The following is a 27,536-nucleotide window of genomic DNA, read 5'->3' as shown; positions in this document are numbered from 1 at the left end:
TTCCGCTTATCCTAGGTTGGGTCTCGGAGGCAGCAGCCTAAGCAGAGAAGCCCAGACTTCTCTCACCGCAGCCACTTCGCCCAGCTCCACCCAGGGGAAGCTGAGGCGTCCCCAGGCCAGACGGGAGACATAGTCTTCCCAACGTGTCCTGGGTCTACCCCGTGGCCTCCTACCGGTCGGACGTGCTCGAAACACCTCCCTAGAGAGGCGTTCGGGTGGCATCCTGACCAGATGCCCGAACCACCTCATCTGGCTCCTCTCAATGTGGAGGAGCAGCTTTAGATCATGTAACTAATAAAAATGGATCAAATTAAGACTTCATATACCCTATTTTTCGGACTATAAAGCACATTCAAAACCCTTTAATTTTCTCCAAACTCGTCAGTGCGCCTTATAACCTGGTGTCCCTAATCTACGGAATAATTTTTATTGTGCTTACCGACTGTGAAGCTATTTTATTTGGTACATGGTGAAATGATAAGTGTGACAAGTAGATGGCAGTCATACATAAGATATACATGTAGATTGCAAAATGACTGAAGCAAACAACACCAAAATGTTGTATGTAGCATTGAAAATATAGAACATAACACACAGCACTCAAAAATCTTTCAAAATGTTTTGGTACGACTTTGGTAAGCTAATTTTAGTACGACTTTGGTAAACTATGAAGCTGCACTGCTTGATGGATTGTACTGTGCTTCAACATAGGAGTATTATTATGGTGTGTGTATAAGGTAAGACATTATCTGGCGTTTTGTTTCGGAATATGATGCAAAAGCAACTTTTTTACCTTCTGATACCTGCTGATCTGTATTTGGGATCTGCATAACTCCTGAAAATATGGGCGAGTCCGCCCGTGTAGTCGATAAGCCTCTGCTTTTTCTCTATCTGGGACATTCATCCTACGCTGTTGCCATTATTCTAATAAAAAGTAGTGGAAAGTTCTTACTTCTATCTGTCAGTAAACTCGCCATGAAAGCGCTAAAACATACCGGTATAGTGAGTTTACATTATTCAACCAATGACTTCAGTTATTAGAGAGTTCCGGTCGGACGTTTTTTCACGGGACACATTTCCGGCGTTCTTATTGCACGAGTGAGCAATGAACGAGAAGGTATGGAAGTACAATTGTCGAGCATCAACTTGTATATATCAATATGTTATTACATTTATTAATACATGTACAAATACAAATGTGATATACAAATAAATAAAAGCGTATTCGTAAAATATATTTTTGAGATTTGAAACTATAAACAAATGAGATTTCCAAATATAAGAATGTAACGAACAAATAAATCAAGAATTTGTATAAATGAACGTGTATGTGTAAATATATTTTTGAGATTTGAATATAAATATACTTGATTTTGTATTTGCATTAAAGTTGCATATGTGGATTGCTTTTTTCGATGATACATTCCTAACACAAACCCGATGCACAAATAAATGTGGAGTTACACACTCCCCTGAACAACTAGCAGAGGGCACTGCAGCCAGAGCGGTCTGGGTCACAGACAATGCTAATATACTGTATCCTGTTAATCTGAAAGACCATGCAAGCTGCTTATTTTATTGTATCAATGCCGTTTAATGACCTTATCCCGATGTAGATAATGATCTCTTATCAGTGCAATGTATGTCAAATCCTCCCAAATGAGTAATACTTACAGTGGATCCCGCTTGATCTCTGGCTGCATCATTCATGTTCACTTATAACACACTGAGACCATGACTTAAAATATTTCATTCTGAGTTCAAAAACAGTGCGTTCCTGTGCTTAATACTATGATTTAAAAATCTAGCAAAAAGGATTTTACAGCATATTTGTTAAAAGATGACAACTCATTAGTGAAAATATAGAAAAAAATAGCAGAGGAATTCATTAAGTTTTTTGTAAATGTTGGCCCAAAACTTTCTAAAAATATTCATTTTAATATGAATGATGACAAAAAGTTAAAGCGTGTATTTGACATTAGAAATTCAATGTTTCTTGGTGGAGTTTGTGAAAGTGAAGTGTTAGAAAGGGGTCAGAAAGTATAAAGAGGAACATTATCACAATTTCAGAAGGGTTAAAACCAATAAAAATCAGTTCCCAGCGGCGTATTTTATTTTATGAAGTTTTTTTCAAAATTTTACCCATCATGGAATATCCCGAAAAAAGGCTTTAAAGTGCCTGATTTTCGCCATCTGTAAATCCATCGTCCATTTTCCTGTGACGTCATTTAGTGATGCCAACAATGCGGATAGCATAGCAAGATATAGCGACATTAGCTCGGATTCAGACTCGGGTTTCAGTGGCTTAAGCGATTCAACATATTACGCATGTATTGAAACGGATGGTTGGAGTATGGAGGCAGATAGCGAAAACGAAATTGAAGAAGAAACTGAAGCTATTGAGCAAATAGCTATTGAAGCTATTCGGCGATCGCCTTCTAACCAACGATTGAGTGTCGCAGGTTATCCATACATCTCTGTGCCATGTCTGTCGTAGCATTGCCGGTAAAATGTGCAAGAGCAACTTAAATCCGTCGATTGGTAAGTGTTTGTTTGGCATTAAATGTGGGTGGAGTGAAAGGCTTGATGCAAATATAGCTACAAATGTACATAGAGCTAGCCTAAAGAGCATGTTAGCATCGATTAGCTGGCAGTCATGCCGCGACCAAATATGTCTGATTAGCACATAAGTCAATAACATCAACAAAATTTACCTTTGTGATTTCGTTGACTTTATCGTTGGAAATGCATCTGCAGGATATCCATACTTCTCTGTGCCATGTCAGTCGTAGCATCGCCGGTAAAATGTGCAGACGAGGGACTTTCGGATCTTTTGACACCGGAGCAACTTAAATCCGTCGATTGGTAAGTGTTTGTTTGGCATTAAATGTGGGTGGAGGGAAAGGCTGGATGCAAATATAGCTACAAATGAGGCATAACGATGCAATATGTATATACAGCTAGCCTAAATAGCATGTTAGCATCGCATAGCATGCCGTGCTAATCGATGCACACTCTACGTCAGTCAACTTGAATCCGTCCCTGATCGTGTTGTTACACCCTCCGACAACACACCGAGGCAGGAGGTCTCCAAGGTACGGAAAAGAGTCGAAAAAATGGAAAATAACAGAACTGATTTGACTTGGTGTGTGTTTGAGAAAATGGCGGATTGACTACCTAGGTGACGTCACAACGTCACCTAGGTAGTCAATCGCCCCGAGAGCGAATAATAGAAAGGTGTTTAATTCACCAAAATACACCCATTTAGAGTTCGGAAATCGGTTAAAAAAATATATAGTCCTTTTTCTGCAACATCAAGGTATATATTGACGCTTACATAGGTCTGGTGATAATGTTCCTGTGGCAGGGGGCGTGGTCAGCGCGTTCCCTGCGGACGGGGTGTGTGCAGAAATGGGTCATGAAGCAGCTGACAGGTGAGTGGATAATCTCAGCTGGAACGAGTTATCTAATCACCTGTTCCTTTATTAGCAGCACGGGACACCGTGATCGAAAAACGGAAGACACTGAGGGGAGCGTGCTGAAAAGCCAGAACCCAGAAGGACTCGAAAAGGGACTTGCAAGAGGGGCTGCAAAGCCTAATTGATTGTTGTGTAAATATTAAAAGTTGTAAAGACCCCTGAGTGAAGTGTGCGGAAGTCACTGATCCAGAAGACGCAGGTACGAGACTGCTACAGTTCCCCTTTAAGAACAAAAAATCTGACTATGGTAACAACGTGGATATGTCACTTGTTAAAGTGATGGATTGTGTCCTGAAGCCCTTTACTTATATATGTATATGTAAATCTTAGGGGTGTAACGGTACACAAAAATTTCGGTTCGGTACGTACCTCGGTTTAGAGGTCACGGTCCGGTTCATTTTCGGTACAGTAAGAAAACAAACAAATATACATCTTTTGGTTATTTATTTACCAAATTTGTAAACAATGGCTTTATCCTTTTAACATTGGGAACACTATAATAATTCTGCCCACGTTAATCCACATTAAACTGCCTCAAGTTGTTGCTTTGATTAAATAAAATGTCAAAACCTTTCTTTAACATATAAAAAGTGCAATATTAAACAGTTTCAAGTCAACTCATCATGCTTGATTTATTACAGCATTTGGGAAGCCTGTAGTTGACTTTTATTATGTAAATGTTATATTTTTGTCAACATGTGATAGCAGGGACCCTTCCATTCAAAACTAGGCTGCTACATTACGTATGATTAATGTAACTATAGCTGAAAAATAGTGCACTTGCAATAGGAGAGACTATTCATCTCTGAAATCTATGAAGTTCATGTGAAATAACACACACACAGGGCTTTGCTGCCCTTAACACACACACACACACACACACACACACACACACACACACACACGCACACACTCGCACGCAAACACAGCAAAATGAGCTAACGTGACGCTAAAAGCTAATTAGCCTTCACATCACCTCAAGCCAAAACTGTGAGCGAGCTGAACTGCAGTTTAAGTTTCTAGAATGTCAACGGGCTCATAGTGTTGTTTGTAATAGTTGTGACTGGAAAGTGTTTTTTATAATTTGGGGAGTGTACGATGTCCGCTGCTAAACACATGTCTGCTTGACAATGAAGCATTTACAACATGCGTTCTGAATACGCACTGCTGATTGGCTGTTACATTGCTGTGAATGCGCACTGCTGATTGGCTTTGTATGTAACCAATTAGATGGTTGTGTGGGCGGGACAATGCTGGGTGCTCACTGCTCAGACAGAGGCAGAAAGCAGAGCAGCTTGTTAAGACTTTAGGTTACAAACTCGTTCGATACACCCCCGTACCGAACCGAAACCCCCGTACCGAAACGGTTCAATACGAATACACGTACCGTTACACCCCTAGTAAATCTTTATTACCTGGAACTTTTCCTGACAAAATTAAACTCGCTTGTTGAAAGTTACGGCAAGCAGAACTATTTTCCCCTAAATACGTGTTGCCGTTGTCAAGAGTGTTTTTGTGGGTAGATTACTCAACTGCTATGTAAACTAAACACCTTGCTATTTATAGTGTTAACAGTAGGAAAGCCAAGTAGAAAATGAACAAGAAGCTTGGGCGAGAAGGAAACACGGGAGTGGCCTTAGCGGACATTATCACTTGAAACACAGCCGCCTGTGTCGATGTTATCTGGAAGACACATGCACATGTCTGACCCCCCCCCAAACGCACACACACACACGTGTAAAGTAGGCGTACTTAAAGAAGCGCGGCTGGTGGGTCATGTTGTTGTCCTCCAGCACTTTCCTCCTCTCTCTCTGGAGCTGCTCCACCCTCTGCTTTTGTTCCTCGGCTCCTTCCACGTTTCCCTCCTCCAAGAGCCTGAACAAAGAGGCCAAAGGAAATTTATTTCTTCATGACAGTCATTTTGAACTGGGTGGTGTCAGGTCAGAACAGTAAAACGCTGAACCTCTGGTCCAGCCTGAAGCGTGTGTCTGTAGGGGGCAGCAGAGGTCTTAAGGTGGGGTCCAGCTCATTCAATTCCACGGCAAACTGAGTGAAGCCATAGTACTGATCCTGGTCCACCGGCATGGGATCTACACAAACACATCAGCGTGGATGAGGTCAAGATCCAATCCATGAATTAAAAACATTTCGGGAAGCCATCCACTTACTTGCTCTCCAGATGCACGTGGCAGAAGGTGGGTCTCCTTGGAAAATGGACTCGTGCCATTTTCCAAACAAGGAGTGCACAACTTTTCCTTCCGAATCGGTCACAACGCCCTCGATCTCATTGACGGAAGAGCTCCAGGTTTTGGCCTAAATCGATAAAGTAGCATGAACCACCAGACTATTCTCCTCAGTCACTCAGGTAATGAGTTCAATGGAACCTCGATTTACGAGTCCTTGGTATGCAAACTTTTAGATCGGGCTAAAATATAATAATACAAATAAAAACAATAAACCATGTCTCTGTGGACAAACACTTCATTCAGGCGCCTGCAAGCAAGAAAGCGGGGCGAAATATGGCCACTCTTCCAACCGCGCCAGCAACCTGAAGGTTCCTGGTTCAATTCCCACCTTCTACCAACCACGTCACGTCCGCTGTGTCCTTGAGAAAGACACTTCACCCTTGCTCCTGACGGGTCCTGGTTAGGGCCTTGCATGGCAGCTCCCACCATCAGTGTGTGAATAAAATTAAAGTTAAAGTACCAATGATTGTCACACACACAGTAGGTGTGCCAAATTATTTTCTGCATTTGACCCATCACTCTTGATCACCCTCGGGAAGGTGAGGGGAGCAGTGGGCAGCAGCGGTGGTCACGCCCGGGAATAATTTTTGGTGATTTAACCCCTAGTTCCAACCCTTGATGCTGAGTGCCAAGCAGGGAGGTAATGGGTACCATGTTTTTTAGTTTTTGGTATGACTCGGAACTCACAACTTACCGATCTCAGGGCGGACACTCTAACCCAGGGGTAGGGAACCTATGGCTCTAGAGCCAGATGTGGCTCTTTTGATGACTGCACCTGGCTCTCAGATAAATCTTAGCTGACATTGCTTAACACGATAAGTAACGGATAATTCCTCTGGTAATCACAGTGTCAAAAATAACGTTCAAAATCCGGTTTCTACTGAATCTGTTCAAGAAGTCGCATTAATGGTAAGAAGTATTTTATTTATTTTTGGTTAGTCTCTGAATAACAATGTTATTAAAAAGAATAAGAGACTTATTATACTCTAAAAATGTTGGTCTTTCTTAAAAATGCACGCATATAGTTGTATTCAGTGTTAAGAAAATAAAGTATATCGCTCTCACGGAAATACTTTTAAAAATATTTGGCTTGTATGGCTCTCTCAGTCAAAAAGGTTCCCGACCACTGCTCTAACCACAAGGGCACTAAATATATGTGTGTGAATGGGTGAATGTGGAAATAGTGTCAAAGCGCTTTGAATACATTGAAGGTAGAAAAGTGCTAAACAAGTATAACCCCTTCATCATTTAACATTGTTGCCACGCAGGAGAGGTCACGTAAATGGTAAATGGTTTATACTTGCATAGTGCTTTTTTACCTTAAGGTACTCAAAGCGCTTTGACACTATTTCCACATTCACCCATTCACACACTGATGGCGGGAGCTGCCATGCAAGGCCCTAACCATGACCCATCAGGAGCAAGGGTGAAGTGTCTTTCTCAAGGACACAACGGATGTGACAAAGTTGGCAGAAGGTGGAGATTGAACCAGGAACCCTCAGGTTGCTGGCACGGCCACTCTCTCAACCGCGCCACGCCACGCCGCCCCACATCGCAACGCTCCAGCATGCGTGTGTTTTCTTTATTTTTTCGTTAACTCCATAAAAGTCTCAAAAACTACACAGACCAGTTTGGAAGGAAGGAGAGATCTACCGTGGAGTTAAAAAATATATATATAAAAAAAATAGACTATTTGCGAGGCATACATTCATGGCACTCCCAAATATGACCACAAGACAGTTAGTCCATCCATTCATTTTCTACCGCTTGTCCCTTTCGGGGTCGTGGAGGGTGTTGGAACCTATCTCACCTGCATTCGGGCGGAAGGCGGTGTACACTCTGGACAACTCGCCACCTCATCGCAGGGCCAACACAGATATAAAGACAACATTCACACACTAGGGACCATTCAGTGTTGCCAATCGGGGCGGTTTAGCTCGGTTGGTAGAGTGGCCGTGCCAGCAACTTGAGGGTTGCAGGTTCGATTCCCGCTTCTGCCAACCTAGTCACTGCCGTTGTGTCCTTGGGCAAGATACCCACCTGCTTCCAGTGCCACCCACACTGGTTTGAATGTAACTTAGATATTGGGTTTCACTATGTAAAGCGCTTTGAGTCACTAGAGAAAAAGCGCTATATAAATATTATTCACTTCAATCAACAAATCCCCAGGTACATGTTTTTGGAGGTCGGAGGAAGCCGGAGTACCCGGAGGGAACCCACGCAGTCACGGGGAGAACATGCAAACTCCACACAGAAAGATCCCGACTTTCGTATTGTGAGGCACATGCACTAACCCAGGGGTGGGCAAACTTTTTGACTCGTGGGCCACAATGGGTTTTAAAATTTGACAGAGGGGCCGGGCCAGGTGCATTTGGAGGGAGTGTTTGGGCCGGATATACTAAAGCATTAAATGTAGTGTGTGCAAACCTCATAGCACAGTAAGAACACTACAACCCAATTTATTAACTGTCTTTCAAATGTGAAAAATAGCCCTTATCAGATAATAAATTTGTCTCAAGGAATATGCAAGATATGGCATTTACATACTATTTCGCAGATACTGTGAGGAGGAAAAGTAAATAGATTAAAATAACATAAGCACTGTGATTTATTAAGATTGCGTCTGTTTTTAATAAGTTTCAATCAAAGGTGCAAAGTTAAAGAAATCAACATTTATTGAAAAATGGAATCACTTTCAACATTCAAAACATATTATTACACAACGAAATACTCAAGCTCAATAATATCTACTTGTGTTAAACTCCGCAAAATCATGGATGGATTGTAATGACCGCGCGCTCTACAAACTCGCCACGGACGCCCTCGCCTTCACGCGCAAACAGTACACGTGTATCGTTGCCAAGCACACAGACATAGCCTCTATTAAATATCCTACCTGCAGCTGAAAATTTTAATTTAAATTAAGAGCGATGTGCGGCGTGTTAATTAAGCTACTGTACCGCTGCTGTGTGTAAATGCGCATTACTCTTAATTAAAAGACGCACTTTTAAACTTTCCATATGCATTTTTTCATAACACAGCAGAAAAACTCACCATTTCAGTGGGAACAGTGTTGTTGGTCTCCCTTTTTTGCCAGTGCATCAAAGTCTGGAGTTAGTTTTGTTGTGGCAATTCTCAGGACAGATCTGAGGTGTTGGTCAGTTAACTTGGATCTGTGATGGGCTTTGTTGATTTTCATGATGCTAAACGTCTGCTCACACACGTAGGTATAGCCAAACAACACCAAAATCTTCTGCGCCGTCCTCCGGAGGTTTGGAAACGCGGTCTCGCTAAGTGAAGCGTAAAAGTCATTCAGTTTAAGAGACTTGAACTTCTCCTTTGAGACGGAGTCAGACTGAAGATCAATCAGTTCCAATTGCAGCTCCTGCGGTGCTGATTCGGGGTCTTGTGACAGGGGACAGGACACCAGTTGAAGTGACTTGTCAATTTTTTCAAAATCACAGAACCGACGGCAAAATTCTCTGTGCAGATCGTCTAGTGATTTGCAGTATTTCTTCGCATTTCGGGCGGCCTCTTTCTGCACGGCTAATGTGGGGAAATGTGCGAAAGATTTGTTTGACATTTGCCTGGAGAATAAAACCAGCTTGGATTTGAAGGCTCTCACATTTGTGTACATGTCGTGCGCAAACTGATCTTTCCCCTGTAGCTTCACGTTCAGCTCATTCATGTGTGAAAATATGTCCACAGCAAACGCAAAGTCACAAAGCCAGTTTGTGTCGCTCAGCTCGGGGAATTCTTCGGATTTCCCTATTAAATTAAAAAATGAGCGAATCTCGTCTTTGAGCTCCCAGACTCGTTGAAACACTTTCCCCAAACTTAACCAGCGGACGCGAGAGTGGTAAAGTAGGTCTTGGTGATCCGCATTAGTTTCTTCCAGGAACGTAATGAACTGACGATGATTAAGTCCCCTTGCTCGTATGAAGTTAACAAGTTTTACAACTGGATCCACGACGTGATTAAGATGCAATACAGACTTACATAGAGACTCCTGATGAATGATGCAGTGAAGTAAAATAACATCCTGGTCAGGGTTTTCTTCTTTCACTTTATCCTGGATTCTTTTCAGCAGCCCGATGTTTTTTCCAGTTAAATTTGGCGATCCATCCGTGGTGACATTGGCAAGTTTACTCCAAGGTAGCTTCATTCTCTCGATGACAGCAGACACCTGTTCATATAAGTCCTCTCCTCGCGTTTTCCCTTTCAGTGATTCCATGCTCAAAAATTCCTCCGTTATCTCAAAACTGTCGTTAATCCCTCGAATAAAAATTAGGAGCTGAGCAGTGTCTTTTATGTCGTTACTTTCATCCAGTGCTAGTGAATATAACTTAAAGGACTCCGCCTTTTTGTTTAACTCGCTGACTATATCTTCGTCAATCAGTTCCACGCGGTGAGTCACTGTCCTGCGTGCTAAACTGATTTTTTCAAACTTAGCTTAGCTCTCCGGACACAAGAGACCTGCTGTCTCTACCATGCACTCTTTCAAAAACTCATATTCGTAAAAAGGCTTGCTAGCCTTTGCTAATTTGAATGCCAGCAAATAACTTGCCTTGGTACTTGACTCTTGAATTGCAGTTTGTCGGTGAAAAAAGTTCTGTTGACTCTGTAAATTAGCTGCCAACCTCTGAGCAGTAGCCGCCCGTTCTTGTGTTGACTGCTTGCTAACATAGTTTGCATGCTTTGTGGCAAAGTGACGGCTGATATTGTACTCTTTGAAAACCGCAACAGCTTTTTGGCATATCAGACATACAGCCGTTGATCGGACTTCGGTGAAGAAGTATTTTGTTGTATACTCCTTATTAAACACTCGGCATTCACTGTCCACTTTCCTTCTCTTTGGTCCGCTCATTTTTACAGAAGGGCTTAATGGTGACGTGAAACGAAGTGAAAATTAAAGTGAAATAAAGAGAAATACGCGCCACTCCAACAACGGTCAATGTGTTTTGAGTGCGCCATCTATTGGGGAAACGTGGGCATTGCAGGGAAAGGGGAAAAAAAGGAGGTTTTTACTATAATTTGGACAAGTTCGGGGGGCCGGATTAAAAAGCCTAACGGGCCGTATGTGGCCCGCGGGCCGTAGTTTGCCCATGTCTGCACTAACCCCTGCTGCACAGTAAGTAAGCTACCCAAATCAATGTTTAATTGGGATGAAACCGGTCTTTTCTGGCAAAAGATGCCAGAACAGAATGATATCACAGTGGAGGAAAAGACACAATCTCTTCTCTCGTTCCAGAGCAGCTCCTCACTCTTCCAAAGCCCAAAAAAGCAGACCCGTTCATTTTCGCTTCTTTGATTTGCTCATTTCTCGTCAATTGTCTGCCGTGGTTAATGTTTGTGCATTTTAATTTCTTAAATGTTTATTATTGTAGCAATATAGTTGTTGAAGTCACGTATTTAGTTATTTTGGTCTATCTGTGTTGGCCCTGCGATGAGGTGGCGACTTGTCCAGGGTGTACCCCGCCTTCCACCCGATTGTAGCTGAGATAGGCACCAGCGCCCACAGCAACCCCAAAGGGAATAAGCGGTTAAAAATGGATGGATGGGTTGTGAGAGAGCATCATAGTGACCTAAGTGTGTGTGCGTAGAGCAGAATGTACAGCAGCTGGTTGTTGTTGTTGTTTTGACTTATTTTATTACACTGGGAATTGACCCATCAACCTCTTATGTTTGTTTGATATACAGCCGTGTTGAAAGTGTAAAAAACCTTTACTAAAATATGGACTTTTGTCTGTGCTGGAACCAATTTTTCATATTTACATTGTTTCCTATTGGGAACTCTGCTTCACAATCAAACTTCTCTATTTATGAACCATGTTTGAGAACCAATCGGGTTCGGAAATCGAAGTTCTGTTGAACTTCTTTACATGCTGCCAGGGTTTATTCTTTGTCCAGCAGATTGTGCTGTGTGTCTTCATTGTCTGCATTCAACAACTAAAGACACTGGCCAAGTGAAATTTGACTGAAATGGGAGTCGCCTAGGGATGTCCTGATCAACATTTTTGCCCTCAGATCTGATTCCGTTCAGAGTCCCGATCGATACTTTGAAAATAGGTTAAAAAACTAAAAGATTTTAGTGCAAGTAACCCAAGTTAACACAACCATACCAAAGACTGTAAATATGGGACCCATAACCTCTCTATTTGACACTTAGCATCAAGGGTTGGAATTGGGGGTTGAATCACCAAAAATTATTCCTGAGCGCAGCCACCGATGCTGCTCACTGCTCCCCTCACCTCCCAGGGGGTGATCAAGGGTGATGGGTCAAATGCAGAGAATCATTTCGCCACACCTAGTGTGTGTGTGTGTGACAATAATTGGTACTTTAAAGGCCTACTGAAATGAGATTTTCTTATTCAGACGGGGATAGCAGGTCCATTCTATGTGTCATACTTGATAATTTCGCGATATTGACATATTTTTGCTAAAAGGAATTAGTAGAGAACATCGACGATAAAGTTTGCAACTTTTGGTGCTGATAAAAAAGCCTTGCCTCTACCGGAAGTCGCAGACGATGACGTCACAAGTGTGAGGGCTCCTCACGTTTTCACATTGTTTATAATGGGAGCCTCTAACAAAAAAGCCATTCGGACTGAGAAAACAACAATTTCCCCATTAATTTGAGCTAGGATGAATGATTCGTGGATGATGATATTGATAGCGAAGGACTAGAAAAAAAAAAAATTAATTAAAAAAAAATAAAGTGAAAAAAGAAATAAAAAAGGCGATTGCATTGGGAGCGATTCAGATATTTTTTAGAAACATTTACTAGGATAATTCTGGGAAATCCCTTATCTTTCTATTGTGTTGCAATTTTTTTTGTGAGCTACAAGTACCTGATAGTCGGAGGGGTGTGTCCACGGGTGTGTTGACGCCAGTGTCTGAGAGAAGTCACGGCAGATACAAGGACGGCGCAAACTCCACAGATCTCTGGTAAGAGGGGACTTTTTAACACAATTTTCTCACCGAAACCTGCCGGTTGACAAGTGGTCGGGAACACTGTTCGCTTGACCGCTCTGATCCATAGTAAAGCTTCACCTCCGGGAATTTTAAACAAGGAATCACCGTGTGTTTGTGTGGCTAAAGGCTAAAGCTTCCCAACTCCATCTTTCTACTTTGACTTCTCCATTATTAATTGAACAAATTGCAAATTGAAAAGGACGACTTTAAGCCGCAAATAGTGCTGCGAGAAATATTTCCTCACAGTCCGTGACGGCACGCGCACGCGTCATCATTCCGCGACGTTTTCAACAAGAAACTCCGCGGGAAATTTAAAATTGCAATTTAGTAAACTAAACCGGCCGTATTGGCATGTGTTGCAATGTTAATATTTCATCATTGATATATAAACTAGACTGCGTGGTGGGTAGTAGTGGGTTTCAGTAGGCCTTTAACTTTAACACATTTTTATAAAGCATATACTATTAAACAGATAATTTTCTAGTCGCATTGTAAATCAAATGATGTATTAAAGTTTTAGTTTTCAATGCTACATACATTTATTTTGAACAAAATGTGCACAATAACTAAAATGCAAAAACTACTTTTGGCTCCCATCCAAAGGGGTCATATTATGATTTATTTTCTACATGTAAAAGACTTCTTTGTGGTCTACATAACATGTAATGCTGGTTCTTTGGTCCAAATGTTGCGTAGATGATGTTTTACAGATAATCTTCAAGCCACGTCCAGACTGTGGTTTTACAGTTCGCCTTTTTGGAGGGCTCTTTTTTACATACCCGATTTTGACTCCGACTTCTCCCTGTCAGCTAAGTTGTAGTTTTTAGTGCTTCCATAGAGAGTCTACCGACAGATGAGTTAGAACTATACATTACTTTGTGTTAAAATTGGCAACAGCGGAGTATGTATGTGCATGTACGAGCCAGTCTGCCCCACAAGAAAAGAAAGAAAAAGAAAGAGCTTATGGAATGACAGCAGGGATGATGTTTGTTAAGAAATGATTGAGTTTGAGCCCATTATTGAATCCTCTTTTTGAACCGATTCCTTATCGAATCCAGATAGGTTATTGTGTGTGTTCCAGAAGCCATAGATGTTATATGACTGGGCCGGCACGCTGTTTATATGGAGCAAAAGCGGACGTGACTGAGGACAGCATGCGGCCGTTATAGGTTGAAGGTTTCGGGTGAGAGAGGATGCCAAAGGCACGCCCCCGGTGAGCATATAGTGCTGCTATGAGCGTTGTAAATAAAAAAACTGCCGACAAACACATCACTAACATGGACGAGGTGCCGCTCACTTTCAACATCCCGGTGAAGCACACTGGAGAAGAAGAGGACCAGCACGGTAGCGAATCGATACGCAAAACGGGGCAAGATAATTGGGCTTTTACTGTTGTGCTAGCTTGCTATCTTAATGGACAACGAGACTGACTTTGAAAATGAGGGGAAGGAATCTGGCTGGTTTAATGGAGAACTTGTCCAGCTGTTTATTTTGGACACAGAAGATGAGGACTTTAAATGGATTTGTGGATGCGGTTTGATCAAGAAATAACGTGAGTACATTGATAAATACTTTAATAAACTCAGCCAAAATCAGTGGCCTAGTGGTTAGAGTGTCCGCCCTGAGATCGGTAGGTCGTGAGTTCAAAGCCCGGCTGAGTCACACCAAAGACTATAAAAATGGGACCCCTTACCTCCCTGCTTGGCAATCAGCATCAAGGGTTGGAATTGGGGGTTAAATCACCAAAAATTATTTCCGGGCGTAGCACCGCTTCTGCCCAATGCTCCCCTCACCTCCCAAGGAGTGAACAAGGGGATGGGTCAAATGCAGAGGACAAATTTCACCACACCTAGTGTGTGTGACAATCTTTGGTATTTTAACTTTAACTTTAAATACGCTGCGCCTTATTCAACGGTTAAATAAAGAAATAACACTGGTAACTGACACGGCGCACCGTTTTAATAGGCGCCGTGTCAGTTACCAGTGTTATTTCTTTATTTAACCTATTAAAACGGTGCGCCCTATGGTCGTGAAAATACGGTATAGTGGCTTCGATAACGGGAACCGGTTCTCAAAAAGGGATTCGAATCCATGGAATCGGTTCTTTTTCTTATCAAACAATCGGGAGTACCGGTTTCGAACATCATCCCTAAACGGCAGACTTCGCAAAGTTCTTTGGTGGAATTTCTTCCATATATGGAGATATCCGCTTACGTCACATGTGGGAAAAACATCACAAATTGGGTAAATTCCAAACGGCTTGTTTGGAAAACGTATGGAGGAAAGCAAGACTGTTTTATAAATATCTCCAACGTGCCTTCCCGCTTGAATTTCACATTTTTGGGGCGTGTGCAGACCCCACTTACACAAAACAGGTACCAAAAGGCAAGAAACATTGGTTTTGCATAACAGGTGTACCTTTAAATCATTCGGATTGCCCTAAAAGCCTTCTTGTATCCCAAAACAATAACAAAAAACACCAAACAATAAGTTTGTAATGTCAACAACAAGAAAAATATGGATCCAATCACTTCAGTATTGTTTATATACAGACACTACACTAGGTATCGATCATACTTGCCAACCCTCCCTGATTTTCCGGGAGACTCCCGAAATTCAGCGCCTCTCCCGAAAACCTCCCCGGACAAATTTTCTCCCGAAAATCTCCCGAAATTCAGGTGGAGCTGGAGGCCACGCCCCCCTAGCTCCATGAGGACCTGAGTGACGTGTCGGAGAGCGTGTCTGCCCAATGACGTTATAACTGTACAATGATCGAGTGCGAGTTCTTGGTTTCTTATGTGGGTTTATTGTTAGGCAGTTTCAGTAACGTCCTCCCAGCGCAGTAGCAACACACAACAACAGTCACGTTTACGTCTAACACTACCGTAAGGCAGTTCGTCTGCCGTAAACAGCATGTGACACTCTTAAACAGGACAATACTGCCATCTACTGTACATGGTGCACCACAACACCTCTGGGAACTTCAACCCTTTAATCCTCCTCCATTCACATCCCATCTCCCTGGATTGTAAATAACGTAATGTAAATAATCGAATGTATTTTTAATTTATATACTTGTTCTTATGCGATGTGAACTCACTATGTTCTCTGCTGGCTGTACATATCCTACTAAGTCACACCTACACTGTTTCAATGTCTCTGTTGATGCAATTGTTGATAATATCAACCGAAGCTCCTCATCCCACCCCCCGGATTGTAAATAATGTAAATAATTCAATGTATATACTATGATGATTAACTTGTGTGATGACTGTATTATGCTGATAGTATATATTTGTACCATGAATTGATTAACGTGGACCCTGACTTAAACAAGTTGAAAAACTTATTGCGGTGTTACCATTTAGTGGTCAATTTTACGGAATATGTACTGTACTGTGCAATCTATTAATAAAAGTTTCAATCAATCAATCATGCATTTGTGACAACAACATCTACTTTAGAAAGTGCAGTGCACAACTGCGCACACAACAGCTGTAAATATACTAATCCCCTCTTAACCACGCTCCCTGCCCCCAACCCCACCCCCCGCCCACCCCCGACTATGACCCCAACTCCCGAAATCGGAGGTCTCAAGGTTGGCAAGTATGGTATCGATAGAATTGACATCTGAATCGATCACCCCTACTTTACATCAAAACTTAAGCGGTTACCTTCTTGTGTTGTCTGTGCGGTGTGTGCGGTTAGCAGGCTCAGCCATATTTCCTCTAGCCCTCCAGTGGTAATGCTCCTTGGAAGAAAATTAAGCTATTTCCCACAATGGCGGTAAAGATCAGTATATCAGAAGCGGCTTAGCACTGTGGATAGACGCATCGTTTTACAGCTTGCTCTGAAATTGGAACCAGTGTTCTGGCAAGACATGCACCCAGCTGGAATTCATGGAACTCCTGCATGTGTGCAACGAGGACTATGGAAATGTTGCTGTGTTCTCACTGGGACACTGTCATGCTAAATATCGGCTAAATTGAATGAGGATACGTTCATCCACAAAGGATTATACATGTTTTGGATAAATAGTGGGGATGTAGATTAAGTTTGTCTGCATTTTCTAACCTTGACAAATGTGACTTTACACTCGCACATGCTGCTGTTGATGTTTTTGATGGTCATCTCGCCGTAGTGTTCAATCCAACGCTGACCGCTGATGATGTTGTGAATGCACGAGGTCACTTTGTTCCATTCGTAATGATCCCCGTACCTACAAAAACACGGGGGAAAAAAGTGAGTTTCACCAAACCCGTAGAGTTTCTGCGTACACTGGGTGATTACATTTACGTGTGTATCACAAAAAAAAGCAAAAGGAGTAAATGACATACGCAGGAAGTGTGACGTGGGTCGTTCCCATTGGAACTATTTCCATAGATTTGCCCCAGAATTTATTTTTCAACCGGACATCTAAAAAGGAAGGAAACACAAAATGACCAAAAAATGATAAAAAGCTTAATGAGCCAAAATTACCGTATTTTCCAGACGGTAAGCCACTACTTTCTTCCTACGCTTTGAATCATGCAGCTTATAAAACGGTGTGAAAAATTGAGCTATTTTTCTTCGCTGACGACCATAATGTCTTGCATTCAACAAATTGTTTTTACTAAAAAGGTGGGTTACTGTTTGTTCTATTGCGCCATCTTTTGGATGGGTTTGCTCACTGCACTCACGACAGTATTTCCTTTTGTTTAGTGCTTTGAACTGGAAGTACAAGTGTCGTTCCATCTACTAGTCACTCATAGCGTTTCCACTTGTATGAATTCTTCATTCATCACGCCAAGCAACCTTTGTAAGTTTTACAAAAAAACTAAAACAATTCTTACTTAATAAACCCTTCCATGTGTGATGTCTGTTGGAGTGTTTTCATGCCTATTTGTATGTGCTATTGTAATATAATGAAGCTAGCCTTTTTAGCATTGGCTAATATTCTGACACGTTCACAAGTGTCTGTGTTAGTTTTATTACCTTAATATTGCATTATTTTTGTATTATTTTATTTTCACAAATTCCTCAGTAAATTCACCAAAACCTACTCAGTGGCCTAGTGGTTAAAGTGTCCGCCCTGAGATCGGTAGGTTGTGAGTCCAAACCCCGGCCGAGTCACACCAAAGACTATCAAAAAAATGGGACCCATTACCTCCCCGCTTGGCACTCAGCAGCAAGGGTTAGAATTGGGGGTTAAATGATCAAAAATGATTCCCGGGCGCGGCACTGCTGCTGCCCACTGCTCCCCTCACCTACCAGGGCGTGATTAAGGGGATGGGTCAAATGCAGAGGACAGATTTCACCACACCTAGTGTTTGTGTGACAATCATTGGTACTTTAACTTTAAAACGTCACCGTGGAGTTTGTTTAGCTGATTGGAGAGCAAGCTTCCACAGCTCCATGACAATGACTTCTGTTTTGTTTGATCAACCGTTTTACAGACGCCGTTTTGAAACAATTAAGGTATGTAAATAAACGTTTACTGAATAAGTCTGTGTGAAAAACTAATTTCACAACGTATATATCTGACTTATACTCTGGTGCGGCTAATATAAGGAAACATTTTTCCTTCTAAAATGTAGTGGGTGTGGCTTATATGCGCTTTCTTGGCCATAACATACGGTAAATCCTTTGTTATAGAATAAACGATGAGCAGTCGTCCCTCGCCACATCAATTTTTAAACATTGCAGCTTCACTACATCACAGATTTTTCCTTAACCGCATGTGGTTGTTGAGCGGTCAGTGGTCAGGTCAGTGCACAGACGAGTGAGGAAACACTAACTTGGAGCAAATTTCACTTCAAAATACACCCTGATGAGACAAAAGGTGATATGCATATTTTACAGCAGATTAACAAGTTTAAAATAGCATCCAAAAGCACAAGATGTGTCTAAGGTATGGGCGATAAACAATGCGTGGCAGAGTATACCTGCGACGATTTTGTCTACAAAAATACCACCCAAAATTTAAGCATCGCTTTTAAAGCAACCATGATTAATAATGATTAATCCCCCAAATTTTTCTTTTCTTTTAAATGCTGTGACAATTGATAAAGACATTCACCAAAAGGGACTTTTCTCTCCGGATGAAGGGAGAACAAAGCTAACGACAACACTGCGGCTAATGTTGCCGCTACTTTATCTTCCCTTTTTGATTGCACTTCATCTTCAACTGCTGCCTCATCAATAACACATCTCCACATTGGTGAGCCATTGGTGTGAGCGAGGTCAAAAGACGAGGCGTAAGACGTTCCTGTTCTGCCGCGCCACTTACTGCCAACTGCAGCTGTCCAGGCAGTGCCATTCGTTGATGTGATTGGTCTTTGACATGGTCACTTCCACGTGACATTGGAATGACAACGCAAGACAGACAATGTTAACAACACAGCGAATGGTCGCAGCCGTGACTGTCCCTTTGACCAATTTTTGAAAGAACAATACACACTCATGGTTTTGGCACATGGAAGCCCAGTTCTAATTGGAATTACAAGGGAAGTCAGGAAGTATAGTGGGGCAAAAAAGTATTTAGTCAGCCACTGATTGGGCAAGTACTCCCACTTAAAATGATGACAGAGGTCTGTAATTTTCATCATATGTACACTTTAACTGTGAGAGACAGAATGTGAAAAAAAAATAAATCCAGGAATTCACATTGTAGGAATTTTAAATATTTTTTTATAAATTATGGTGGAAAATAAGTATTTGGTCAACCATTCAAAGCTCCCACTGATGGAAGGAGGTTTTGGCACAAAATCTCACGATACATGGCCCCATTCATTCTTTCCTTAACACGGATCAATCGTCCTGTCCCCTTAGCAGAAAAACAGCTCCAAAGCATGATGTATCCACCCCCATGCTTCACAGTAGGTATGGTGTTCTTGGGATGCAACTCAGTATTCTTCCTACAAACACTACGAGTTGAGTTTATACCAAAAAGTTCTATTTTGGTTTCATCTGACCACATGACATTCTCCCAATCCTCTGCTGTATCATCCATGTATCCATTTTGGTATAAACTCAACTCGTTGTGTTTGGAGGAAGAAGAATACTGAGTTGCATCCCAAGAACAAATTTAAAGAAAAAAAATAAAAAAATAGTATTTTTTTCCCCCCTTTTTTCTTTTAACTTGGGACTTCCAGCGGGCCTGATTTTGGATGCTGGCGGGATGGATGCGGCCCGTGGGCCGTAGTTTGGGGACCCCTGATCTAGCGCACACACAATGTCCTACATCAGGGGTGTCCATTGGGCCGCATTGGGCTTAAAAAATTTGGCTGGGGGCCGAAAGCGGACTGCATGCAACTTAACACACACACACATACATAGTTTTATATATATGTCTCAATTGGATTATCCAGAGAATAGTGCTCGATACCGTGGTAGAGCGCAATATGTAGGTGTGGGAAAAATCACAAGACTACTTCGTCTTGTGATTCGTCGACGAAGTAGTCTTGTGATTTTTCCCACACCTACATAGTTTTATATATATATATTATATACATATATATACATACACACACACAAATTGAAGACGCAAGCGGGCCGCTTTTGGCCCAAGGGCCATAGTTTGTACATGCCAGTCCTACAGAAAGTACATTTGCATCTTTTTGTGTCACTTCTAAACAAAAGCGGGTACATGACCTCGGTGATCTTAATGGTAGTAACAGTCGATGGTGCAGTGCGATCCCGGTTTTTCAAGCTTACCTTGCCAGAACATAAAGTTCTTGGAATCCGAATGACATACCGACACAGGTGGGTGGTGGCTCACCTGGACAATGACGTCACAGAAAAGACAACGAGAAATGAGAAGAATAGTTCATAACAAGCCTGACAAGAAGAGGAAGCGGTTTCTCCTCTTGCTTACAGGACTGTCACAACCAAATTGTCGATTCTAGGGCTGGGCAATATGGCCTTTTATTAATATCTCAATATTTTTGGGCCATGTCACGATACACAATATATATCCCGATATTTTGCCTTATTCCTAAATGAACACTTGATGCATATAATCACAGCAGTATGATGATTCTGTGTCTACATTAGAACATTCTTCTTCATACTGCATTAATATATGCTACTTTTATACTTTCGTGCAGAGAGGGAAATCAAAACTAAGTCAATTGACCGAAACTGTATTCATTAAACAGTTATCAAGCACAGTGGCACAAACATTCATGTCATTTCCAAAACAGAAAGTGCGAGATGGTCAGAGACATTTCAAAACAAGCTATTAGTGCACTTTTGTGCATGATGTCACTAAGATGACATATCAAAACAACACTAAATTAAAGTGCACTTTTTCTACAGAACGCCATTACAATAGTTTAAATGAAATAAAGTGCAGTTTAGTGCATGATGTCACACAAGATATTTAAAAAAACAGTCAAATAAAAATGAGCTGCATTAAAGGAAATCAAGGATTTTATGTCCTTCGTTCTGTGGTAGGTTCCTGCGGACGTTAACTCCTTCTGTTGATTTTTTTTCATGCGGTGTTATTCTGGGAATTGTTGCTTTGCCATTTTGTGGGTGTGACACCCAACAGAGATGTTGACATGCAGTTTCAAACACTCATTCTCGAGCGGGTGACTTTTCAAATAATGCTACAAATTAGCAGTGCCGCTACTTTTTGTAGCAACGCTTTGGCCGCATAATTGTTCAACATATTCCCGCTTCAAGCCAAACCACCGCCGGACGATGCACCCCGCGCTGTTTTTTCTTGGGAATTAATTATTCCTCCATCTGTTACCAGATTCGCACCTTCTCTCTATCGTATTACCACTCGCAACGCACCGTTAGCATCACAGCGACTGTTACCCATGTAGCTAGCTTTTTGCTCGGGGAGGGCGTGTGACGTTGCATGTGTGACAGTATGTGACGTGTGTAAGAAGGTGCACTTGTTTATGTCTCTGTGAGAAGGAGAGACAACAAAGAGTGGGAAACGCATGCAGTGTAATGCCTGCAGCTAAAAGTGAGAACATATACTCAGAGGTGGGTAGAGTAGCCAGAAATTGTACTCAAGTAAGAGTACTGTTACTTTAGAGATCTATTACTCAAGTAAAAGTAAGGAGTAGTCACCCAAATATTTACTTCAGTAAAAGTAAGAAGTATGTTGTGAAAAAACTACTCAAGTACTGAGCGACTGATGAGTAACCTGTTTGTTTAATGATTAGGAAAAAAAATAATGCACAAAAACATAAAAATAGCAACGAGCAAATTCAGAGCCAGGAATATCTCTTAAGCAACTAAAATAATAATATGTGCTAAATAATAGTACATTAAAATAAATTAAGGCACAATGAGCCACAATAATTGATTGAAACTTGTATTAGTAGATTGCACAGTAAAGTACATATTCCGTACAATTGACCACTAAATGGTAACACCCCAATACGTTTTTCAACGTTAATCAATTAATAAATGACCAAGTTGAGGTGATCTACCTCATATATACATATACATACACACACATATCATATATATATATATATATATATATATATATATATATATATATATATATATACACACAGTATATATATATATATATATATATATATATATATATATATATATATATATATACACACAGTATATAATTTATATTTATTTATTTTGCCGTTTTTGTTCACATGCTAAAGGTGTTTTAATGGGACGGCGTGGCGCAGTGGGAGAGTAGCCGTGCGCAACCCGAGGGTCCCTGGTTCAATTCCCACCTAATACCAACCTCGTCACGTCCGTTGTGTCCTGAGCAAGACACTTCACCCTTGCTCCTGATGGGTGCTGGTTAGCGCCTTGCATGCCAGCTCCCTCCATCAGTGTGTGAATGTATGTGTGAATGGGTAAATGTGGAAGTAGTGTCAAAGCGCTTTGAATACCTTGAAGGGAGAAAAGCGCTATACAAGTACAACCCATTTATTTATTTTGTTTATTTAATGATTATACATGCATGATGTTTAACACATAGATTCCTATCTTTCATGAAGACAAGAATATAAGTTGGTGTATTACCTGATTCTGATGACTTGCATTGATTGGAATCAGACAGTAAAGTGCTGATAACGTCCACGTTTTCAAATGGAGGAGAAAAAAAGTTCCTCTTTTCTGTCTAATACCACATGAAACTCGTTGGTTTTTCGCATTTAATTTGTCCAGCTTCCATATTCGTTTTCATAACTTTACATGAAATACATTGGCGGCAAACTCCGTAGCTTGCTCGCTTGTTTGCGCTGGCTTTCGGAGACTCTTATTTTGTTAGCGCAGGCGCGATGGAGCGGCACTTTTATTGTGAAGACAGGAACTTTGCGATCAGTCTTTAGGCTTTTGACGGGAAGTACGGTTTAAATAAAAAGTGTCTTTTTTCCTTTACACTTTTGATTGATTGATTGAAACTTTTATTAGTAGATTGCACAGTACAGTACATATTCCGTACAATTGACCACTAAATGGTAACACCCCAATAAGTTTTTCAACTTGTTTAAGTCGGGTTCTACATGTGACGGTCATGGCCTGGCTCTGTTTGATTGGTCCAACGTCACCAGTGACTGGATGTGATTGGTGAAACGCAGACATGCGGAGATCCTACTTTAAAAAACCAAAACAAACAATAGATCGATAAAAATAAGTAGCGAGTAGCGAGCTGAATGTAGATAAATGGAGCGGAGTAAAAGTAGCGTTTCTTCTCTATAAATATACTCAAGTAAAAGTCAAAGTATGTTGCATAAAAACTACTCTTAGAAGTACAATTTATCCCAAACGTTACTCAAGTAGATGTAACGGAGTAAATGTAGCTCGTTACTACCCACCTCTGCGTATACTTGAATATCATGATATACAGTTGTGATCAAAATTATTCAACCCCCACACAATTTTGGTGTTTTAGCAAGTTGGACATTTATTCCGTATTTTGTTTATAGTTATATCAAATAAAGATGGGTCAGACAAATGCAACTTAAATTGTAACACTGTATTTTACAAAATACCAAAAAAGGAAATTTTTCTTAATATCTCATTGACAAAATTATTCAACCCCCTAGTTTCATGCATCTTTAGTACTTAGTAGAACACCCTTTGGCAGTAATTACATCCTTCAAACGTGATGCAGAGAAACAGCCCCAGAGCATGATTGACCCCCCACCATGCTTAACAGTCGGAAAGGTGTTCTTCTCTTTGTAAGCTTCATTTTTTCTCCTCCAGACATAACGTTGATTCATAGGCCCAAATAGATCCAGTTTTGTCTCATCACTCCATAGAACAGTTTCCCAAAACCTTTGGGGTTTGTCCAGATGATTTTTGGCATACTGGAGTCTATTTTACTTGTGCTTGGTAGTCAGAAGTGGGGTGGTGCGCCTGGGAGTTCTGGCATGGAGGCCTTCATCTCGTAGTGTGCGCCTTATTGTCTGGGACGAAACCTGCGTTCCCCCCTCTGCAATGTCCTGTTGTAGTTCCTCAGCTGTTACCCGGGGGTTTTTCACCACTGTACGCTTCAAATACCGGACAGCAGTTGCACACAGCATCTTCTTTCTACCACGTCCAGGTAGTGTTTCCACTGTGCCTTTAGCTTTAATCTTGCGAATTATGCTCCCAACTGTGTCTCTTAGGATGTGTAATGTCTTTGCTATTTTCTTATATCCATATCCTTTCTTATGAAGAGAAATTACCTCCTCTTTTGACTTCTTTGACCATTCCCTGGACGTCACCATGTTGCAAATACACCATTGACCATCTACAAGAAGCTGAGCGTCACAGTCTTTTTCGATCAGTTTAATTGTTGCTCATTATGGTTCTAATCACATCTACAGGTGTTTTCAACATCTGATTGAAAAGTCCTTATTCAAATTCTGTTCTTAAGAGTTATGATCTTCAAGGGGTTGAATAATTTTGTCAATGAGATATTGAGAGAAATAACACTGTTTGGTATGTTACAAAATATAATGTTGTAATTCAAATTTCATTTGTCTATTTAATGCATCTTTATTTGATATAACTATAAACAAAATACGGAATAAATGTCCAACTTGCTAAAACACCAAAATTGTGTGGGGGTTGAATAATTTTGATCACAACTGTAGTCATTATCTATATCGCACAGAGATAAACCCGCGATATATCGGGTATATCGATAAATCGCCCAGCCCTAGTCGATTCTATCGGGTATGTCACCTGTATCACACATACCTGTTCAGCTATGAACCGGAAGCCCTTGTCAGGTCTGTCGCACTCGAACGTCTCCCCCAAGACTGGGTTGAAGGGTTTGCTCCCAGCTCGATAGAAAGAGGACGTGTAGGCAGTTATTGCAAAAGTGGCCACGTACGCCTACATAAAAAAAGATGAAGACATTTCCCACGTTTCCATGCGTGACTTGCATCCTCTCACCATGCGCTGGTAAGGATTGGGGGTCTTGTTGGCCGTGTCCAGCAGGTCGCTGTACTCCAGCTCCTCACACAGCCTCTGAAGAGTGTTGAGCGGCTCGTTGAGCTGCACGGGCATGGCCACCTTGGACAAGTCTTTCCCGATGTTGTTCTTCAGGATGTTCCACAGGCTCACGTTGCAGGCCGGACTGGGAGAGGGGAGCGTGGAGCGGCGGCGGACCACGGAGCAGACGCTGCTCACTGCAAGGAATGTTGCGATTACGATCAAATGTCTGTGGAATGATGTCAACTTCACGTATTGTTGTTGTTAACGCCTCGCATGTTCTCAACACTCATTCAAAAGTCACTCGAGGTTGATGCTCCTGGAAAGCAACATACCCCGGAAGATCAATCACAAACATGTCTCAATCAGGGGTGTCCAAACTTTTTCACTGGGGGCCGTACTCTGACACATCAAAGCATGAGGTAGCCATTTTGGTACTTTTCATTTTGAAAACCAATAAAAATAATAAAGATTTTTTTGTAACCTTAAGGGGGCTCTCTTCCAGTTTAGTCTCGGGGACCAGAAAATATCTCAGTCATGATTTTTTTTCTTTTTTTACAAAAATAAGTCGTATGTTATTATTTCTTTATTCACTGCTTTAAACTTTAAATACACATCAGGTCTATAAAAAGATATTAGTTTTTTTATGTTTTATTAGACTTAGACAAACTTTATTGATCCACAAGGGAAATTGTTCCACACAGTAGCTCAGTTCCTGTATGTGGAATTAAATCATGGAATGGATTAAGCAAAGCAATCAAACAATGTACTATTAGGATCCTCTTCAAAGTGTTTACAAAGTACAAAGAAGAGGAACCATGATAAACATTCTGAATGTATTTCATCCATCCATCCATTCATTTTCAAAATCTTACTCATCTCGCCATATGAAATGACACTTACTTCACTGAGTATTATTTATTTATTTTTATTGTGATTACTTATAGAGTATATTGTGAATAAATTGAGAACAGGTAGTGAAAAAAAGTTTTAGCAACTGTTGTGTAAAAGAAAAGGCGTAGGATTAAATAAGCAATGCTTCTTCCTACTCCTTTTCGAACATGTCGAAAAGAGAAACTGGAAATTGTGATGTATCATGTTGTATGCTTGCATGTTCGAAATAAACTCAAACAAAGGATGGAAAGTGTAAGGATGGAAAGGATAAAGCAGGTATGAAGTAGACTTAAAATGTACCGTAGCAGCAATATAAAATCTAAAATGCCCTTATGCCCTTTTTGTCAAATTCCTGTTTTGGTATGGTAAAAACACAAAATATGCAATATTTTCCCCAAAAATATTTTCAAAGTGGAATATTTGAGGTGAAGTAACTGGAGCCTTAAATAGATCAACAGTTCATAACAGCATATATTTTAATTCATTACTATTTCTTAAACAATGACAGTTTTTAACTAAATAAATGTAACTTAAATTCTTGGGGATCCATAAGGGCTCCACTTATAAAAGTCTTAAAAAAATAAACAATTGTATGACTTATTCTTTTAACGCTTAAGTCTCTAGAACAACTTCCGATCCATCCGTCAATTGTCCGTTTTTATTATTTTTTATGCCTTGTTTGTCAAAGAAAACTTAGTTTTTTTTGTATGGCAAACACACAAAATATGCAATATTTCCCCCCCCAAAAAATATTTCAAAGTGTAATATTTGATGGAAAGTAATTAGAGCCTTAAACAGACCAACAATTCATAACATACATTTTAATTCATTATTATTTTTTCAACAAATTATTGTTTTTTAACAAAACATATGTAACTAAAATTATTGTGGATCCATAAGAGCCCCACTCATAAAAGTGTTAAAAAATAAATAACTTTATGACTTATTTTTTTTAAACTTTTAACGCTTAAGTCTCTCGATCAACTTCAGAGCTATCCGTCAATTGTGTTTTTTTTTTTTTTTTTAATTGTTTTTCTGATGCCTTGTTTGTCAAAGAAAACTTATTTTTTTATGAGGCAAACAAAAACACAAAATATGCAGTATTCAAACCAAAAAATATTTCAAATTGGAATATTTGATGTGAAGTAATTAGAGCCTTAAATAGATCAATAATTCATAAAAACTAAAACAATGTATTGTTTTCTGAGCAATGACAGTTTTTAACAAAATTAATAAAACAAAAATTCTTGGGGATGCATAAGGGCCCCTTCATCAAAGTGTTGAAAAAAAATAAATAATTGTATAACTTATTTTTCTCACTTTTAACGCTTACGTTTAAGGGGTGTTAAACTTATTTTAGCTCAAAGGTCGCAAAAAGGAAAATCTATTCCCACGCGGGCCGGCCTGGTAAAATCATGACATATTAACTTAAAAAATAAAGTCAACTTCAGTTTCTTTTCTTTGTCTCACTTCGGCCAAAAATACAACAATTACACTCTGAAAATGTACATACTGTATTTTTCGGACTATAAGTCGCAGT

General features: G+C 40.6%; 1 protein-coding gene across 1 annotated transcript in view; it reads right to left on the bottom strand.

Moving 5' to 3' along the window:
- The window catches only part of LOC133540010 (oxysterol-binding protein-related protein 3-like), a 108,237-nt gene that overhangs the window by 5,892 nt on the left and 74,809 nt on the right, over positions 1-27,536 (bottom strand). The window contains 8 exon segments of the mRNA XM_061882461.1: positions 5,232-5,354; positions 5,443-5,569; positions 5,648-5,792; positions 16,775-16,919; positions 17,038-17,116; positions 20,396-20,459; positions 24,866-25,003; positions 25,064-25,292. Of these exon segments, the coding sequence (XP_061738445.1) occupies positions 5,232-5,354; positions 5,443-5,569; positions 5,648-5,792; positions 16,775-16,919; positions 17,038-17,116; positions 20,396-20,459; positions 24,866-25,003; positions 25,064-25,292 (1,050 nt within the window).

Source organism: Nerophis ophidion, linkage group LG21 (assembly GCF_033978795.1).
Source record: "Nerophis ophidion isolate RoL-2023_Sa linkage group LG21, RoL_Noph_v1.0, whole genome shotgun sequence".
NCBI lineage: Eukaryota > Metazoa > Chordata > Actinopteri > Syngnathiformes > Syngnathidae > Nerophis > Nerophis ophidion.
This window is presented reverse-complemented; position numbering and strand designations above follow the sequence as displayed.